Source organism: Eublepharis macularius, chromosome 2, assembly GCF_028583425.1.
Source record: "Eublepharis macularius isolate TG4126 chromosome 2, MPM_Emac_v1.0, whole genome shotgun sequence".
NCBI lineage: Eukaryota > Metazoa > Chordata > Lepidosauria > Squamata > Eublepharidae > Eublepharis > Eublepharis macularius.
Genome location: NC_072791.1, coordinates 218,809,508 through 218,829,384, shown reverse-complemented (window position 1 = coordinate 218,829,384; position 19,877 = coordinate 218,809,508). Strand labels below are relative to the sequence as shown.

At 45.1% G+C, this 19,877-nt stretch overlaps 1 protein-coding gene across 1 annotated transcript in view; it reads left to right on the top strand.

Moving 5' to 3' along the window:
• Positions 1 to 469: 469 nt before the first annotated feature.
• CCDC150 (coiled-coil domain containing 150) overlaps positions 470 to 19,877 on the top strand; it is a 57,133-nt gene continuing 37,725 nt past the window's right edge. Inside the window, 11 exon segments of the mRNA XM_054970132.1 lie at positions 470 to 530; positions 4,420 to 4,587; positions 6,722 to 6,942; positions 7,479 to 7,657; positions 8,615 to 8,683; positions 9,800 to 9,916; positions 12,377 to 12,506; positions 16,165 to 16,208; positions 17,195 to 17,287; positions 17,668 to 17,775; positions 19,326 to 19,450. Of these exon segments, the coding sequence (XP_054826107.1) occupies positions 4,442 to 4,587; positions 6,722 to 6,942; positions 7,479 to 7,657; positions 8,615 to 8,683; positions 9,800 to 9,916; positions 12,377 to 12,506; positions 16,165 to 16,208; positions 17,195 to 17,287; positions 17,668 to 17,775; positions 19,326 to 19,450 (1,232 nt within the window). The 5' untranslated portion in view covers positions 470 to 530; positions 4,420 to 4,441.

Genomic DNA, 19,877 nt, shown 5'->3' with positions numbered 1-19,877 from the left:
TGCGGTCCTTAAAGCGCCGCACTCATTTTCTGTTGCCTCTCTCTTTTCAGTTTGTAACACCTTAGATGTGTAAAGTAAAGGAGGGACGAAAGCAAGTCTATCAGCTCGGCCCTCTTAAGCCTCCAAGGTTACGTCATTAGACCCACCGACCCGCCAAGCGGCAAAGCGAGCCCCGACCCTCCACGCCTGTTTTGTCCGGAGGCGAAGGAAAGCTCATTGCGCATGCGTGCCTCCCTAAGGCGCCGGCTTCGGTCAAAAAGACTACAAGTCCCAGAATGCTTCGAGAAGGAGCGTCTCTGAGGGAAGCGGGTCAGTTTGAAGCGGCGGACTTGCTCCATGGAAACTAACTAGGCCGTGAGGCGTTGGGAGGGTAAACGAGGCAGCCCCTGGCTGGGCCTGCGTTGCTGGCGAAGAGGGAGAGGGCGGAATGGGGCTTGCACGAGCATCCCTCCCTGCCTCTCCCTCCGAGGAGGACACCAGGGTGGAAGGCGGCGTCCTTCTCTGCGCCATCCCCACAACCACCCTGTGAGGTAGGCCGGGTTGAGAGTGTGTGGCTGGCCCGAGATCACCCAGACAGCTTGCATGGCGGCTGTCTGGGCATCGGACTGTGGCTTTAAGCATGTGCTCCTATATGCTACCTGTGCTTCAAGTATTTTATAGATTTATGTCAGTTATGACCCTACTGGGTACTTCTGTGTTGTCTAATGTCAGTCCCAGAATTGCTTATGCTCTGTTTCAGCATTCCTTTTCTTCATTTTATTAAATTTGTAGCCTGCTGTCCACGCAAGCTGTATTGGATTTTTGTTAAGGTTACATCTTTGTAAACTTGCATTTATTGACCCTATGGCATTGTTTATGGAAATAACAACAACAACTTTTGATTTATTTACCGCCCTTCAGGACAATTTAACACCCACTCAGAGCACTTTACAAAGTATGTTATTATTATTATCCCCACCACAACAATGACCCTGTGAGGTGGGTGGGGCTGAGAGAGCTCCGAGAAGCTGTGACTGACCCAAGGTCACCCAGCTGGCTTCAAGCGGAGAAGTGGGGGATCAAACCTGGATCTCCAGATTAGACTCCTGCCACTCTTAACCACTACACCAAACTGGTTCCTTGATATGGACTGTATTAATCTCACATTAATGTGAGTGCTACTGTAGCACAGTGGTTAAGTGGTTTGGCTGTAAATCAGTACTGTACTGGTTCAAATCCCTCTCCTGCCTTGAGCTCAGCAGGTGGTTTGGGGTAAACCACTCCTCTCAGCCCCAGCTCCCCAGCTGTATTCTGGGAATGATAATAACACTAACTTGTTCACCGCTCTGAGTGAGGTACTAATCTGTCTAGAAGAGCAGTATATCTGTTGTTGTTGTTATGTAATCTGCCTTGAGTCTCAGTGAGAAAGACGGTCTATAAATGACATAAATAAATAAACCTGGGTCACCCAGATCTTAGTCCAACACTGTGATGATGGCTGCACCCAGTTGGCTGTCATGCCTAGCTCAGTGTTACCTGCTGTGAGGAGCAAAGGTTCTGGGTCCAAAAGCAAAGTCCAGAATTAAAAACTGTCATACTTGTCCCAAATCATACAGTAGAAAAGAGCCAGAATCCAGTAGCACTTATAAGACTAACAAAATTTGGGGTAGGGTATGAGCTTTCATGAGTCACAGCTCACTTCTTCAGATACCACAAATTTTGTTAGTCTTACAGGTGCTACTGGACCCTTGCTCTTTTTTACTGCTACAGACAGACTAACATGGCTACCCATCTTGGCCTGTCATACAGGACAGAATTTATTTTTATCTGTTTATGTTGTTTATAGTCCATTTTTCTCACTGAGGCTCAAGGCTGATTACACAGTGTGAGTCAGTACAGTCCATTTAATAATAACAGTGCTTATATACTACCCTTCTTGACAGATGTTTTTATTATCCCCACAATACAGCTGGGAAGCTAGGGCTGAGAAGAATGGCTTCCCCAAGGGCACCTGCAGAGCTCATGGCAGTAATGGGAGTTAAACCTCTGTGTGTGTGCACACCCCATTTCAATAGACATTGTAATAGGGTATATAAATGCAAAGATTTAAAACCAGCAGAAATCCAATACAGAGTTAAAGAATTGCTGAAGCAGTAAAAGTAATTCTAGGACTTAGATCCAGAGGAGTTAGCCGTGTTAGTCTGTTGTAGCAAAATAGAAAAGAGTCCAGTAGCACCTTTAAAACTAACCAACGTTAGTCTTCGAGATCCACAGTACTCTTCATCAGATGCACGTCTGACATCGTCAGATACATGTCTAGGACTGACATTCTAAGAAACTATCAAGTAGGATCATGCGTACCGCAGTAGACAGTACATAGTAGTAAAGGCTAAAGTCCTTATCTGTTTACTGATGGATCTCTTTGAAAATGCTTCCTTACAGTACAGCCCTCCTATCTGAGTAAAAAAACCTTTTTTTTTAATATTTCAGTTTTGCATAGCTTGTGGAAAGCTGTTCTTGGAACACTGCTGCCAGTCAAGAAACAACGTACAAGTATCTTTACAACAGACGAGGCAGTCCTTCATTCATAATTCGATTTTGAGTTGCTCAAAGGTGCTGAAAAACTTCTGCCAGTCAGAGAGCAGTCTGTAAACTTTCAAAAGTTTTCCAGAACTCTTCTTCAATCTGGATGTTTAAATAAAAGGGATGGGGAGCAGCTGGCAATAGTTCATTTCCATATCGTGCCGTTCTTCCATTACCTTATAAAACAGAAGTTATACTTGACTAGGCTCTGCTAGTCAAATGTGCAAGTTTTCAAGTTCTTTTGATCACTTCTTCGTTGTTCTTGTTTCTTTAAAAAATATCTAGCTTGAGGAAGAGTTCTGGGAAGGTTAAAAGCTTGCACATTGTTTCCTGACCAGTAGCAGACTTTTTCCAGAGTGCAGACTTTCAAGATCTCTAGACCTCTTTCTCACACTGGTTTTTTAAAAATGAAGAAGAGTTCTGGAGAACATGAACGTTTACAGACTGTTCTGTCACTGGCAAAGGTTTTTCAGCACCTTCAGGCAACTGAAAATCAAATGATGAGTGAAGGACTTCCTCTTGTCTGTTATCAATATACTTCTCCTCCATTTCATTGGACGGGCTTGCAGTCTATTCTTTTCAGAGTGTAAATTCTTTCTACGCACACACTCTGTATGGTTAAAAAAAGGAGTCCAGTAGTACCTTAAAGACTATCAAAAACTTACTTATTCTAGCTTTTGTGCTGCAGTAAATTTTATTAGTCTTTCAGCTGCCACTGGACTTTTTCATTTTGCTACAACATGGCTACCTCTCTGTAATAATATGGTCAATAATTTTACCAATGTGATAGTCAAACAAAAAGGCCTTCTTTGTAAGTGTTCCCAATCTGCTGGTCATTCTGTAGTCTACTGTGATGCATCTTTACTTAAAAGCACTAGTTAGTGGGCCTTGGTCTGAAACTTAAATTGCCCTTTTCTGTACCTTCTGCAGAGCTGCAGTGAACTTTTACTAGGAATAGAGATCGAAGGAAGAGATTGCTGCTGTCCCTTCCTTCCACTCTCCAAAATTAGTGTTGTGTGGACTGTTGTAACATGTACTGGGGTCTTACAGATGTTTTGTTGTTTGTGATTTGAAGTTGCTCACATTTTAAACAAAATTATTTTACTGCAAAAAACCTGGCGTAAAATTTCTGCTCTGCTCTGCGAGGTTCAGGAAGAATGGTGCAATGTGGCAAGAAAATGTTCTGGATGTTACTTATTTATTTAGAGCATTTTTTATCCTGCTCTTTGTCCAAGGAGAGATCAGGACACCATACATCATTTTCTCTTCTTCCATCACAACATCCCTGTGAGGTAGATTAGGCTGAGAGAGAATGACTGGCCTGAAGCAGTCAGGGTTAGGGTTTGTTACCAGAGAGTAACCCTCACCAGACTACAACCCCCAGGGTTCTTTGTGGGGGAGGGGAAGGCATGGCTGTTAAACTGGTGTAAAACCAATAACCAGTTTTTAATATAGCTATGTCCCCGATTCCTGTGAGAGCAGTAATCTGCACTGTCCAGATTTCTTTGGACTATGAGCAGAACCACAAGTGACAAAAGGCACAGATTGGACACTTGTCAGCTTCCCTCAAGTTTTGATGGGAAATGTAGGCATCCTGGTCTCGCAGCTTCGCTCTCTGACTGCTGTCCAATGGACTTTTCAACTGTCACTTGTCCAACATTCCACCAAGCTGCCTACATTTCCCATCAAAACTCGAGGGAAGCAGACAAGTGTCCAATCTGTGCCTTTTGTCACTTGTGGTTCTGCTCTATATCTCTTCGTTTGTCACTTTGTATTTCTCTTAAGTCTGACTGTTTTAATAAGTTTCCAAATCCCTCATAACTGGTGGAGATTTCAGGGTTTCTTGTTTGCCGATAGTGTGCTGGCTGCTGAACTTGTGATGGCGAGGCCGATCGTTACTCCCGTGAGCGTCAACGCAACAGCTCCTGAAACCTTTGTCATCCTGAACCAGAGGATGAGAGTTGTTGAAGAGCAGACGAGTGGGCTGCTGAAGGATCTGGAGATGCTGGGTGTGAACGGCTACAGGTATAGCTGAAATGGATACCTCAATCCCACTTTTTCCTTGCTTTGAACTCTTGTCTCCTCTCCCCACTCCTGGATCAGAGTTAGTAACAGTGTAAGCAGAGGCAGAGTTACTCCAGTCAAGGCCGTTGATTTCAGGGGTTTTAGAGTGGTTTAACTCATCCTCGGATAGCATCATAAGTCATCGAAATACGCTTAATGATTGTATTATTGCATGTTTTTGTGAGCAGAAGGAGATTCTTTGGTCAAGATTTTTACTGCATTTTATTTAAATGTAGTAAACTGCGGCAGTGCCCTTTAAACACCCCAAACCCCACAGCTGGCTGGAGGGACTGGGGAAGAGCTTAAAGGGTAGAACGGCATGGGAGCCTTCTGCCCTTTAAACTCTCCCCCTTTCAAGCCAGCTGGAAGGAGGGGGGAGGAGGGAGAGCTTAAAGGGTAGAAGGCTCCCCGCGCCATTTGCAAACGGCGCGGGAAGCATTTTTCCCTTTAAACTCCCCCCCGCATGCCCAGAAGGCCCTTTAAACTTCAGCTGGCCCATGGGCCAGCTGAAGTTTAAAAGGCCCCGAAGCGACCCAAATCGTTTTGGGAAGCTTTGATTTGGCTGTTCCGAATCGTTGGCCCCGATTTGGAAATCCCAAATCTTTACAGATCGGGTCCGATTCGGGCATTTTTTCCGAATTGGAAACCCGAAACTCATACCCCTACTTCTGAACTTTTTTTTGGCTGAAAGCTGGTTTATGAATAAATCAATGAAAGTGAATGTGCTAATAACAAAATACATTTTATGATAAGCAAAGAAAAGAAGTTGAAAACTGTTTTGTTCGTCAAGGATATACTACCTGCAACGAAGTGCTATGGCCTTGGACATTTTGGCAGGCTTTCTGCAGACATAAGCATCAGTCTCAAGTAGAAGCCTAAAAGCACCTTCACGTTCAAGTGCTGGCTGCTTGATTGCATTTGATCTGCAAGGTCTACCCAGTTGCCGAGAGAACTCTGGCACATCCACTCTCTCTGGCAAACAGCTGAACCTGCAGCACTTGTCTTTAATGAACACGACCCTTGGCTTGGAATGATGGATTTCTGAAGGTCTGCTTCCCTTCTGTGCAAAGCTATCCAAAGACAGTGTTCCCGATCTTTGCAAGTTAGCCTTCTTTGCAGCTGTTGGAGAGTCAGACCATACCCTTGCCTGTGCAGGTTATATCAGACCCTGCAAGAATTTGAAATGCCCATCGTTGTAATATAGGGTACTTCTTAAGAAACTTCTTTCCACTGTTTTTCTTCCCAATGGGGACCTAAAGCAGCTTAGTTCTCCTTTCCTCTGTTTTATCCTCACAACAACCCTGTGAGGTAGGTTAGGCTGAGTGTGTATGACTGGCCCAGGTTCACCCTGCAAGCTTCCATGGCAGAGTGGGCATTTGAACCCAGGTTCCCAGATCCTAGTGGGACATTCTGACCATTAGGCCACACTGGCTTGATGAATCTTCCTGAAAGAAGATCTCTTCCAGTTTATCTCCCTCATCACCCCAACTTGATGTTAAATCTTCAAGCTCTAATGCTGTGGTCCCTAATTCCTTGCACTTCATCAGTGAAATACCTATCCTTCCCCGCCCACTTCTCATTCTTTACAGAGATCTGTTCACCAGCCTAGACAGGCTGAGCCATCTTCTGAACAGCAAACACAAAAACAATATCCAACAGGAGATCCTATAGGAAATAGAAGTGCCTATACTTACATGCACGAAGAGGTGAATTTAAATGTCTACAGCTATGCTTATAAAAGTAAATAGAAGTTGCTGCAAAGAACAGAGTCTCTTTTCTGTGCAGGGAAAGAAAGCAAAAATATATATCCTACACTTGGATAGGACAGGATGTGCTTATTATGGGAACTCAGTAAGCAGGAGAGAAAATGAATGGAAAGTGTTTTCTTATCTGGGAGAAAAGAAAGGGGTGTGGTTAGGAGCACCAATAGAGGTGAAGGATAAACTCACCCCATGTCATTGGGAATGAAAAGTAGGTTTTTCTTCCTTTCTTCTGGGCTCTAGATTTTTTCTATGTGGCCGCACGCTTAGCATTGTGGGGGCGCATGATTCTCTTTCAGATAATACAGACTTTTGCTACATTTTGTTTCACCCAGTGTGGAATTCTTCCCTTCCAAACCTCCGGATCACTCTGAAGATCACCACTCCATCAGCCCCCTTTGCGCTAGAGTGGCTTTTGTTGGAGAGAATGACACGCTGTGGAAAAACTGCGACAAACTGGTGAGTCGGATGTGCCGCCTGGAGAGCGTCGTGCAGACCCTGAAACTGAATGTGTTCCGGCTACAGACGGAGAGAGACCTGAACCCACAGCATGCAGGTACGACATGAAGGGAGGGGAAGCTGGCATTCGCAAGACACTAGATGTTTTACGCCCTCCCTGTGGTGTATGTTTCTGTGGTCTCTGTGGTGGTGATTCCTAAATTATGCGCCGCAAGACAGCAGCTTATGTACCTCAGGAAATTGATTTATGAAGCTAGTAAGAACTCAAAGTGGCTGCCCACAGAAGTGGTTGTGTCTTTTCATGATTGATCACCCTGGGCCTTGCCTTGATTTAATTAGTCTCTGCCAGGAAGCGCGAATTCTGCCACATCCCTGTCTCTGATGTAATTGGCTGTTCAGCCTCTCCCAAAGCAGGTGGAGTGATACATCCTCCAGTCAGGGCTCGAGTTTAGGAGTGGATTACCCAGAAACAAGATGGGCTCCTCTAACAGTGTGTGGTAGTTATTCATGTGCTGAAAGTAAACTTTTGGGGGTGTAACAGCAAAGTAGGCCTCAGAGTGTCATTTAAGCAAACAGGCTTTGGCTCTTGGGAGCCTGGGAATTCCTTTCAAATTCTCTCTTGCTTTCTGGCAGCCAATCTAGAGAAGCGCCTCAGCACCATACAGGAAGAGCATATGGAAGAGCTGAAGGTGCTTCAGGCAGAGGGGAGGATGTTGCGCCAGCAGCTGAGGGACTTGCAAGAGGAGGCGGGAAAAGCCAACAAGAAAGCGGAAAGGCTCAGTGCTGCCCTGGAGACTGCAACTGCAGCCAAGGTATCGAGGTTCCTGGCAGCAGCCTGCTCTCGAGATGCTCTTTGGCCCAGTTCTGTAGGCGGCTGCTCTTTCCCTGCTCCCAAAGGGACATGAGCTTGCGAAAGGATCGTTATGCTCTGATGAACGTAGAGCCCTTTTTCCAAAACTGGGAATGCTGAGAGCTGCGGTTTCTTTGGATGGGGGGAGCTTTTGCTAAAAGGCGTCTGGGAAACAGCTTCCTCTCTTCAGAGTGGCTAGAAATCCTGATGGCTGCAGATGCATCAAAGGGGGCAGAACCCAAATCTGGCTGCCTCTAGGGGAATGCCACGAAGGATAAGAGGATCGGCTTTCATTGCAGCGAAAGGGAGTTTTCTGCCATTCACATTTAAGGCAAAAAACGTATTGACAGTTATTGACACTGACTTCTGCTAAATATGTGTTTGACTGGGTTGTGGTTCCAGTAGTTAGTGGGTTGAGGGAGGGTGTTTGCTGTTTTATACAATGCTTGATCCACATGCTACTGTCTGTATGTTTGTTTGCACTCCTCTATTTTTATATTAGTTTCATCTCACTTTCCAGTCTTTGTTCTGCTTCCTGCCAAAATAATTTGAAACCAAAGCCTAAGAAAAAGATAAAGTGTGTTAGAGTAAGGCTATTCAAAACACATGTAGCTTATTTTTATAGTACACTCAATTATGCAATTCTTATTCTTGGTGTGTCTGTCTCCCCGCCGCCCCCCCTGCCCCCGACACATAATTTGGTTTGGTTTCAAATTAGATAAAGTGGGTGTGCTTTCTAAGGGTATGAGAAAAAATAGCATACCCTTAGTGCCCTGATCTGCCACGTACATCCAAGGTCAAGAAGTGTGCTGGCAAGTCCCTGCTGAGAGCGATACCTCTAGACAGGCTAGCTCTGAAATGCCTTCCTGCGCTTTGCTGCTCCAGTCTGGCTGGACGTGTTGTCTTTTGGTCATTGCAGAGAGACGTGGCCGTTGCTGCGGAGGAGCTGAGGGCGACCAAAAACAAAATGAACCACAAACTGCAAGAGGTAAGAGCAGAAGGCCGGTTGTTACTTGCAAGGGAGAGGGAGAAGGGTGAAGGTTGAACTTCCTAACTAGCCCAAACATCCATGACTCTCTGCTACAGGATGAGTGAACACGCAAAGCTGCCTTCGACTGAGTCTTGCTCTGTCCAGGTCAGTCTTGTCTGCTCTGACTGGCAGCGGCTCTCCAAGGCCTCAAGTGGTGGTAGATCTTTTTTTTTAACTGGGGATGCTGAGGATTGAACCTGGGACTTTCTGCATGCCGAGCAGATGCTTTGCCACTGAGCCACGGCCCCGCCGAAGCATACTGAACATACTCAGAACAGCCACTACGTTTTACATGTCTGGAGAGGCAGGTTCTATATGAAAGGGTCAGCACGTGTTTTTCCACATTTGCGATCCATTTATGTTATTTATAGTCCAGATTTTTATTTCAGGGTAGTCTATGTTGTTCTATTCTCCTTCTTTTATTCTCACAACAGCCCTGAGAGGTAGGTTGGGCTGAGAGAGAGAGAATGACTGCCCTGTGGTCACCCAGTGTCCTTCACGGCTGAGGAAGGATATAAACCCAGGACTTCCCTAGTTGCAAGTATTATGCCAGACCAACTTCCTTCAGATAAATAGTTTTAAGCTAAAAGTAGCAGAGCCCGTCTCCCAGATCCTAGTCCAACATTGTCACCCCTACGCCGTGCTGGATGTCATCTGAGTTAAGATGAGCAAATTAAGACAATTGCACGCAGATTGGCTGCAGCTCTTGGGCAGCTGTTTCCGCAGTCTTTCTAAGAACACTTCGCATGCCCGACTGAGACAAGAGCAGGCTACAATCAGGTAGCATCTCGTTCTTTATTAGCCCTTACAATCTCCAACTGTTGGCTTTCCGCTCTGACCTCCAGTACAAAGTGTGTCAGGATTTCATCACAGAGATGCCAAGGAACCCAGAACGTTGCCTTGCTGTGCCAACACAAAATCGCTGGTAGCTTGCAAGTCTTAGTAGAGTTTCAGAGTTTTTCTATCTTTGTAGCATCGCTAGATCCTAACAAGCGGGGCTTAGTTTTCTAGCAAGGCCCCAAAGTGTATCCAGCGCAGTTCATTCAATGTATTCACCCACTTGGTGTCTTACAGCTAAAAGAGCAGCTCTCCAGGGAGTCTACCATGAGAGAGTCTTTGGAAGAATCCCAGGAAGTTCTGCTGTATCGGGTGCAGGATATGGAGCAGACGGTGGAAAAAGAACGGAAGCAGGTCGGTACCTTTCAGCAACGTCCGTCAGCCAAACGTGCAGTCTGTAGGAGGCTACACTTGAACAGTTATAAAAAGTGTACTACTGAAGTTAATTATTATTACTTACTACGAGCAATCAAAGTTATAAAAGCTGCTAAAAATAAAACGGGCTGTCTAGGACTTTTCTGCAGGCCCGCATAGTCGTGCCTAAAGAGCTCTAGATTGTCACAGAGTTGCATAAGCAAGACAGGAGTCCCCTAGAGAGTCTTTTGCGCCCTCCCCCCCCTCCGGTTCACCTGCTTTGTGCAATGCCAACTATGTCTCAGCATGCTTTGCTGTTACAGTGGACATGTTGCTGTCCCACACCTCAGAAGCCTCCTCTCTCCAGCACAGAGATCACTCGTGCTCTTTGTAAGAGCAGTCCAACCACCCACCCCCACCCCCGTCCCAGGCTGATTATGTTGCACTCTAGTCATGTCTGGGAAAAGGCTTCAGTGGATGTTTTTACATCCCCTGGAGGCTTCTCAAGCCCCTTCTTTTTTGCTGCCTGCTCAGGACTGCTTGAAAGACCTTGTTCGGCATCTGCCAGGGCATCCTATCCAGCTGATGCGCCATGTTTGGCATGGTGGGTTGTGCAGACCTGCCCTATGGGGATTCCAGAGCTCTGACCACAAGGGAGGGCAACGTGTGTCCCTAGATTTGATAGATGAGTGTTCAAATACCAGCTCAGCTGTGAATGCAGGACAAATCTGTTGGTGCAGCATACTATCTCGCCACTTCAGTTGTGTTCTCATCTTAAGGATAAAAGAGGTCACCCGTTTTAAAGCTTCTCATTTAAGAGTTTTAGCCTGAAAAAGGCACATATATATTTAAGGAATATTTGTGCTCTGTGTTATACATTTTCAGAATGCTTTGTAAAAAGTCAGCTTGCCATTCAGCATACGGGGAGCCCCCCCAGCAATCCCCCTTCAGTTCAAAACGGAAACAGTTTTGTGAGAGCTGTGAGAGGACCAGAAAAAGAATACGTTTTTGAACATAAATCAATGTTCAATATCAACGTATTGAATTATTTTTATATGGCATATATTTATTCACTTAACACACTTGTCACTTTATAAATATACACATATAGATCATTAGTATTTTTGTATAATTGATACTTCTCCGGTGTTTGTGGATTCCCCATTTTTTCCTGTGCTTTCCCCTGGAAGTGCCTCTTTGTTGTATGTATGGCCAAATGCTGGCAAGAAGTGGTTCTGGCTTGGCAAGTGCTGGTTACTAGCTCCATACTCATCTGTACTTGCCACCAGTGCGCGCACCTTGCAGTATCCCCTTGACTGTCACACTTGTATTGTGTGAATACCCAACTTCTTACATCTCCTTGTGAGAACTTATTACATTCTCTCCCAGTCCACCTGCTTTGGATAATGTTGGTAGGAGTGTGCAATCTGAAATTTGGGGGAAAAGTTTGGGGGAAATTCAACTTTCCCTTATCAAATCAGAGAATCAGGGATCTAATTGGGGAACTTGGATCCAGACCACTGAATAAATCTGGGTAAATCCAGGAATCGTGGCTTTCGCTGCTGGCTGGCTCCTTCCTGGGATTCTTCTTCTTTTTTCCAAGAGAGGAAGGGGAGGAGGGAGGGGGAGGGAGGCAGGAAGGGTGGAATGAGTGGCCCAGTCCATGCAGGAGCTCTGCTTGTCTGCCTGGCTTCTGTGAGTGACGCTGGTTTAGGTGGGCTAAATTGGAACGGTATCCCTGGCTTCAATTTCGTTTGAGTGGAATTCTCTGTGGACACGATTCTCTGATTTGATGTTGGCTCCCTTGATTCCCTTCAGTTCTGCTGAGCTTCCTCTTGCATTTGGGAGTGTGCCTTTGGCTGATGGCAGCCTTGCCTCTGTGTGTTTCTGCCGGACAGCCTGCTTGGAAATGTTTCCCTCATAGGAAACAATGGAGAGTGACTGGGGGCACCTTCTTCTGGGGCCCATAGAATTGGACTCCGGGGCCCGATCATCCTGAAACTTGGGGGGGGGGCGGGTCTTTGGAGGACAGTCAAGAGAAGTTTACTGGCAAATTTGGTGGAGGCCAAGAACGTTAGGGATAAATGAGCACAAGCCCAGCATCAGGAGCTGCAGCCTAGTGAAGAACAGGCCAGGTGTCAGAGCAACGGAGAAATCCTCTCCTCGGCCGAGTGGCCTGACCTCTCTACCCTCCCCGCTTGTGTGTAGAGAGAGACGGGTGTGGACGCCCTTGCTCTCTTCGCCCGTGTGCTGGGCAGCAGGGCCTTCCAGAAAGCAGCCAAAAGAGCAGCTCCGTCAAGCCTTACGACCAGGAAGTTTGGGGTTGCACAACTCGGCTGAGTGTCCCAACCTGTGGACAGAAGGCCACTGGTCTCAGGTATGGCATAGTGTGGCCCAGCTGCTGCTGTGCCGAAGGAAACAATTCTAAGCTACCCGCCTTTCATCTGGGTGCCGTTCCAGGTTCACGTTCTGCAACAGGACTGCAGCAGTCTACGCCAGGATATTTGGAGAGCTCAAGAGAAGCTGCAGGAAGAAGAAGAGAGGGCAGTCCAGCTGGAGCACGAGTGCACACAGCTCAGAGCTGATCTAGGTAAGGGGGAAAGTGTTATGACGATTGGGCTTGGATCGTGGTTGAGCTCTCCTAATAGCCCTGCTGAAAGTAAAGACATCTGGGCCAGAAGCGGTGCACCGGGGGTGGCGTGGGCTGGCCCAGATGCCAACACCTTCAAAGGCTGCTGACTTGATTTTCCTACCCCATACCTGTTGTGCCCACTCAGACTCCGAGAAGATTGTAGTTCTGCTAGCTGATTCTGATGCTAATATATCCTACAAAATGGCTTTATTTGCCCTGGCTGCAAAAAAATAGGGGCTAATGCTGTGCTTAAGGGATTAAATTAACACTGAATATTGTGGATTTGGACTGTTTTTATTGACTGTGTTTACTTTTATTGTCTTACCTGAATTTGACAACTCAAAATGGTTTATTGGTTTTATTTAGTTTTAAATTTTACTGTTTTGATTATGCCACATCAATTTTATTCAAATACATTTCTGTTTTTATTCTTGTTATTCATGACTTGTAATGGCCTATGGCTAAACACAATAAACCTTCACTTACTTACTCCATGCCTGATGAGTGGCAGGCAAAATATGAAAATGTTTGTGGTGGTGTTAAACACCTAGGTTAACACCCGAGGGTGTTAAATCTGTCATGACATTCATCCCCAAGTGGAAAAAGTCTTTGCTTGGTATAACAGTCCTTTTGAAGTGAACATGTCTTTGAAACAACCTTCAGAAAAGAGAAATCTGTATGACTTGAAGCTCATGTTGACTTGTAAAGATCAGCTATAATTTAGTTATTGGAATGGATCTTCAGTGGTTTCTCTTATCAGTGTAAGATCAGACCTTGACTGATTGATTGATTAGATTTTTAGCCTGCCCTCCCCACAAGCAGGCTCAGGGCAGGTTACAATCATAAATAAGGTACAATCAATAAAACCAATAAACATCTCAGTGCAAACATGAATATCAGCATTCCAGATGGGGCACCCTTCCCCCTTTCCCTGCCCACCATACACAAGATAAGAAAAGGGTGGAGGTGTGGGTTGGTGAAAACTCTTAACTCCTCAGGCATGGGGGGGGGGCTGATGGACCATACCCCCCCCCACTGGCAGGAGATCGGCCAGTGCTGGATCCAGTGCTGGCCTCACCTAAATGCCTGGCGGAACATCTCTGTCTTACAGGCCCGCCGAAAAGATATGGTGGGCCCGAGTGTCTTCTGACAGAGAGTTCCACCAGGTTGGAGCCAGGATAGAAAACGCCCTGGCCCTGATCGAGGCCAGCCGAGCCTCCCTGGGGCCAGGGACCGACCACCAGCAGGTATTTACCTGCAGATCCAAGAGCTCTCCGAGGTACATTCAGGCCATGAAACTCCATGGCCTGAAAAATCTGCTTCCCCTCCCTCTGTCTTTTTAAAATTTGTAGCATCCAGTGTGATTAAGAGTTAAGAGCTCCCATAATGCCTGGTGCCAGTTTACTTGGTCTTAATAGAAGGAGTTATAAGGACTTGGTTCAATGTTTTTTGAATTTTGCGTGGACCAATATGGTCCTTTCTTTTCTTTTTTTACCAGTGACCGTTTTTCAAGTCAAGGTGGGCAGGTGTGGAATGTTGGACAGACAGATCTGAAATCAGTTCCTACTTATCTAATACATTTTTAAGATGCTCTTCACCTAAGAGGCTTTTTAGAGCAGCCTACATCATTCTCCATTTTCCATTTTATCTTCACAACAATCCAGTGGGGCATGTGAGCGTGAGAGTACATGACTGGCCCAAGATATGTCCAATGAATATCAGGCACCTTCGGAATTTTGAGAGGTGGTGGTAAGCGCCACCCCAAAATGGTTGCCACAGGAGGTGGAGCCAAATCCAAAATGGTTGCCACAGGAGGTGGAGCCAAATGATTGTGTTAATATTTTTTTTTAAATCAGTGTGGTTAGGCTTAAAGCTATGGCCAATAAAGCCATACCATTAAAGGAAGGGGAACAGAAAGAAGGTGGAGCCAAACACAATGGCTCCCTCCTTGCTTTGCAAAAGAATTGCACGGCAATCATGCTTTACGTGTGTGTGTTATGTGCCATCAAGTCGCCTCTGACCTATGGCGACCCTATGAATGAAAGACCTCCAAAACATCCTATCATTAACATATTTGCTCAGATCTTCCAAACTGGAGGATGTGGCTTCTTTTATTGAGTCAAGCCATCTCATTTTAGATCTTCCTCTTTTTCTACTGCTTTACTCAAAGGCCGTCCATTTCTCTCTCAAAGTTTATTGTTATGTCTTCTGTGCGGTCCCATGTGGGCCTGCACAGAAGAATACTCAATATATAACATTTATAGGTAGGCGTAACCCTGTTTTCATTGTCGTGTCTTCTGTGCTGTTCCCACATGGGAACTGCACATGCGCAGGTTTAGTATTGTCCGTACTTTGGTTGGAAGTATGGCCCAGTTGCTGGGAGAGCAGCAAGCCTGGAGGAGGAGTGGGTGAGCTGAATATTATTTCCCACCACGAAACAGCCCAGAAACCTGGACTCTTAAGACTACGACACAACTCCGTCTCTGCTTTGCAAAAGTGGCTCCTGGCAACGGTCGGTCCGGCCTTCTGAGGAATGGGACCTTATAAGCGGCAGCACTGCAGCCCAGCTCTGCTTGCGACCTGAGTTCGATCCTGGCGGAAGCTGGGCTCAGGTAGCCAGCTCAAGGTTGACTCAGCCTTCCATCCTTCCATGGTTGGTAAAATGAGTACCCAGTTTCCTGGGGGTAAAGTGTAGATGATTGGTAAAGGCAATGGCAAACCACCCCGTAACAAAAAGTCTGCCAAGAAAACGTCATGATGTGACGTCCCCCGTGGGTCAGCAATGACTCGGTGCTTGCATAGGGGGGACTACCCCTTTCTCTTATACTGGCAAAGGAAAGCCTGGGTGCTTACCTGTCCTCCAGTGGCTGTGGCTGGTATTGCAGCTAGGGAAAACCCTTTCTCTCGAGTAAGGACAGCTCAGAACAAGCACTACCTTACTTCTTGTTCACCTTCTGCAGGGTGCCATAGTGCTTATGTGTATCATGTCAGGAACCCGTGATGTAATAATTTAACCAGACAGGACCATCTTCTGTAATAGTTGCATGAAATGCTTGTTTGATTGAAGGTGATCTTGTGGATTGTTCCCAGGTGGGGCATGAGTGTAAATAAGGCTTCATGCAGGATTGAAAGGCAACCCTAAACCTAAACCTGTGTATGTTACTCAAAAGTAACTCCCTCTGAGACTGAGAAAATGCACACATGAAGTGTCTACATACAGTTTCATGACCAATTCTTTTCTCCCTGGAAGTATCATTTTCCTGCTAGACCATAAAAAGATCCCCTTTGGGAAGCTGTTTCACCTGGCTAGCACACAGGCCAGCAAGAGTTGCTGAAAGAAAAGGTGTGTTCATCATTCACTCTGGTTTGAAAAGGTTTGTGTCTATCCAGTGTGATATTTTAGGGGAATTTTAATCTCATTTTGTATGGAGTTTCTGTATTTAAAATTTTATATTTTATATATGCCAATACAGGCTCGCTTGCTTACTAGGGGAAAGCTGCATGTTGCAGGCACGCCTTCAGCTGAGTTGTGTATCTGATACTTTGTTCAAAACTATGTCAGTATGAAAGGTGAGTCTTTTGACTGAACACTTGTTTTTGTTGGGCTCTGTTCTAGAATCCTGAGAGAACATCATTTCCAAGCTCAATGAAGAAGAAAAAGTAAGTTCAGAAAGGGAATCTTGAACCAGACAGAATTTTGAATCTTTGTTCTTTTCAAAGTGTTTGACCCAACCCAAACCAGTAGTTCAGGAATGTGCAACTGAGGGCATCGCAGACTAACAGTTCTCAAGCTGTACTTACCCTTACAAAGCCCCCAAAAAGATTGAGGGAAAAGATACGTAGGAAAAATAAGCCTACTACTTAAATACCAATAAGGTACACATGAAATTAATATCCTTTAATAAAAAGAGAGCAATATAGAATAACCACGATCATAACATATAAAACAATTAACCTGCTGTCGTCATCAGTGGTCCAGTATACAAAATCTTTATGCAGTTTACTCCTATATCAAAAAGATGTGGAAAGCATATTAAGAGATCCTACATAGACTTCATAAGCCCTTTATGCAATTTGGCATTTGCACAATATCCACAATAATTAAAACATCAGAAATTCAGAACACCTGTGAATGTCTTGTTGGGACCTTGCCTTGCTTGATTTAGTTCGTATAATCTGTTTTTAGACAGACCCTAGCTTTCTCGTGGCTTTTTCTAGCCCTGTGAAAGGCTTTTTCCCCCTGGTAATTTTGAAGCTACTTCATTTTATTATTAACCAGATAAACTATCTGCTGGCAATGGTGAACGAGTGTTGCTAAGACTTTATCATTTGGGTGAGAACTCTGTGAGTCCGTTTACTGATGCATCTAGTAGAATGATTTATTGTGCCCTGGTTATAGAAAATAAATCTGTAAAGCAGTAGTGGCTGACATTGCCCAACAAGATACTCATCTCTTACGGATATATATCCTCCCCCTCGCCAGATTTTTTTGTGGATTTGATTCCCCCCCCATTGTTTTTTGCTTATCCCAATCGTGGCCTGTTAGGTATTCTATAAGATAGGGAAATGGGATCTGTTGATGTTCCTTGGTCGACGCAAGAAACTGTTTTATCCAGGGAGAAATTCTTTTCTCCCCTTTCCCCTAGGCTGCCCAGCTGTCTTTCAGCAGAGAACACGAGGAGAACATAAAGCTGCGATCAGAGATATCTGCTTTGCAAGAGATGGCAGGGAAAGTGCAGGTAATGAAAACAATTGTTTTGTGGTTTTCATCCAAAATTATGCAGGGTTGGAAAGATAAGGGGCTTTGCAAAGGATGGAATATGTTTTGGTTAAGTTCAGTTTTTAAGCGACTTGGGATTTGTAGCAAGGGAAGAGAAGAGACAGAATTTATAGGACCAGAAGCCAGGCCATGGCCCCCAAGCAAAGTAGCCACAACGCTGCAGCTTTGTCTGCACTGGAAACCCTGCTGATTCTGCCAGTTATCAAGGGCATATACCACTCATCCATTCTTAGGGATAGAAATATATTTGTTTTTTTAAGGAAGAAAAGTGAAACTAGCAATTGTATGAAGAATTCCCACTCTGGTTGTGGAAAAACCCCTGTTTTCATTTTGTTTCAGGTGCTTAATGAGCAGTTAAACCAACAGTGTACAGAACTGAGCGATACCCTTCGAAGCATTACCATGGAAAATGCTAAACTTATCTCAGACCATCAGGCAGCTCTTAAGGTGTGCAATCCATTCAGTCTACTTTAATACGATGTGCCCTGTGAGCCTCCTAGAGAACCAGCTGGAAATCCCACATTCTTTCCTTCTTGTTTCTCCCTGTCTTCCTCATGATGTATTTATTTCCCTGTTTTTGATGCTCCGTGTGGAGTATTCTGTGCATGCAAAATGGCAAAAAAGAAGAAATAGTTCCACCCCCTCAGCACCGTTTTGAGAAACCCAGATTCAGCTTTAAAAACACATCTTGTTTGGTTGTGAAAGTGCGTAGCAACTTCTGTATTCAGCATTTCAAGCACTGATGTAGAGCAGGGCTTGACCAATTTTCTTTGGCTTTCGGATCCACCCCCAAAATTTAGGAGCCGGACTTAATTTTAGCTTCAGGATTTTATATGTTAATGACCATACTTTCTAATTACTGCTACCACGAAAGCTACCCTTAAACTCTTCACAATAACTTGTCAACTTTTAAAGCTGTAACAAAAGCACTGTAGTGTAAATGTGGGGTAAATAAATATGAGATAGCCCTAACCTGGATAGCCCAGGAGAGCCTAATCTTGTCACGTTTCAGAAACTAAGCAGGGTTGGCCTTGGTTAGTAATTGGTTGGGAGACCTCCAGCAAAGACCAGAGTTGCAGCTGCAGGCAACGGCAAACCACCTCTGTTAGTTTCTTGCCATGAAAATTCTGCCAGGGGTTGCCATAAGTCACCTATGACTCGGGGGCAGGGTTTCATTTTCATTCAAATATGGGGTAAACCTGGTTGTCATTGCAACAAAAAGCTACCCTCTGTCACTCACTTAACTACTGAGGATCACCATGAGGCACTGATGGAAATTAGGCCCCATGATGAAATTTCTAGGCATCTCCGTGCCTGGGCTTTGTTGGGCCTTGATGTATACAGTCCGTGGACCAAATGCCCTGGCCTCACTCATAAGTGACACAGGACAGAAAAGCCCATCTTCTGATTCTTCACCAGAGAGTGAAGTTGTTATCATGAAATAACTGAAAATGGGTCTGCATATGATAACACAGTGGGCTTCAAACCAGAGGTGAGACTCAAGCCCAATCTGAGGACGAGGGCACGATCCATCAGCCTGATCTTCTTTCTAACTGCTTCCCAGGAGACCAAGCTTCCACTGTTGATTACCTCACCCTCACTCCCTTGTCGCACCAGTCCACAGGGAATCCCAGCGGTTGTTACAAACACCCATGCCATGCTGCATGCGGAAACACCTGCACAAAACGTCACTCTTAACTTTATCTATACTGTGCCTGAGCATCCCCTGGGCTCAGATGGTTGCTTTCCTTCGCATCAGGCAACCTGGGACTTGGTTGCTTAGCAGTCCACTTGGGCCAAACCTTGTGGTGAAAGGATGGGGAGAGACGCTCCGGAGCATCCCTTTGTGATGCTTCTTGCAGCCCCCCTCCCTCCCTTCTTAAACAATAACCAAAATATCATTTTGAACAGAGGACTGTAAATCTGCTAACAGCTGGCCTTAAGGTTGGTCTTTCAGTTGGTCAAACTGGTGGACTATTTTAAATTACACCTTTCAGGCAGAACAGGACAAGATTAATCAGAAACTGCAGGAGCAAGACTGGCTTCTGGATGCTGCCCGGGCCAGCATTACGGGAGAGCTGCAGGCCTTGCAGAAAGAAAAATCCGAGCTTCAGAGGGAGATGTGAGTAAAAACGGAGTTCACGATGGTGCCATTCCTTCACATCGGTGGCAGCTTGACTTTCCTTTCTGTCTTCTCTGTCCTATTTCTCACAACCTGTTGAGTCTTAAAAATAAGGTGACTTGTTTTTTAAATGAGCTTTTCAGTATTGTTTTTAGATCATTCTTTTGTTAAATCTTTGCCCTGTTTAGGGATTACTATTATTGTAGCTGCTGACCATGAACTTGGTAATTTGCCTGTCTCTAGAATGAAATTACATGCGTCTGCAATAGGTTTAGCTAAGATGTCTAAGTATTTTTTATAAAACTCGGATGGGAACCCGTCTGGTCCAGCTGCCTTGGTACTCTTTAATTTCTGTATTGCATCCTTAACTTCTTGTATGGTAACAGGATTTTCCATTATCTGCCTCTGCTCTTCAGATATTTTTGTG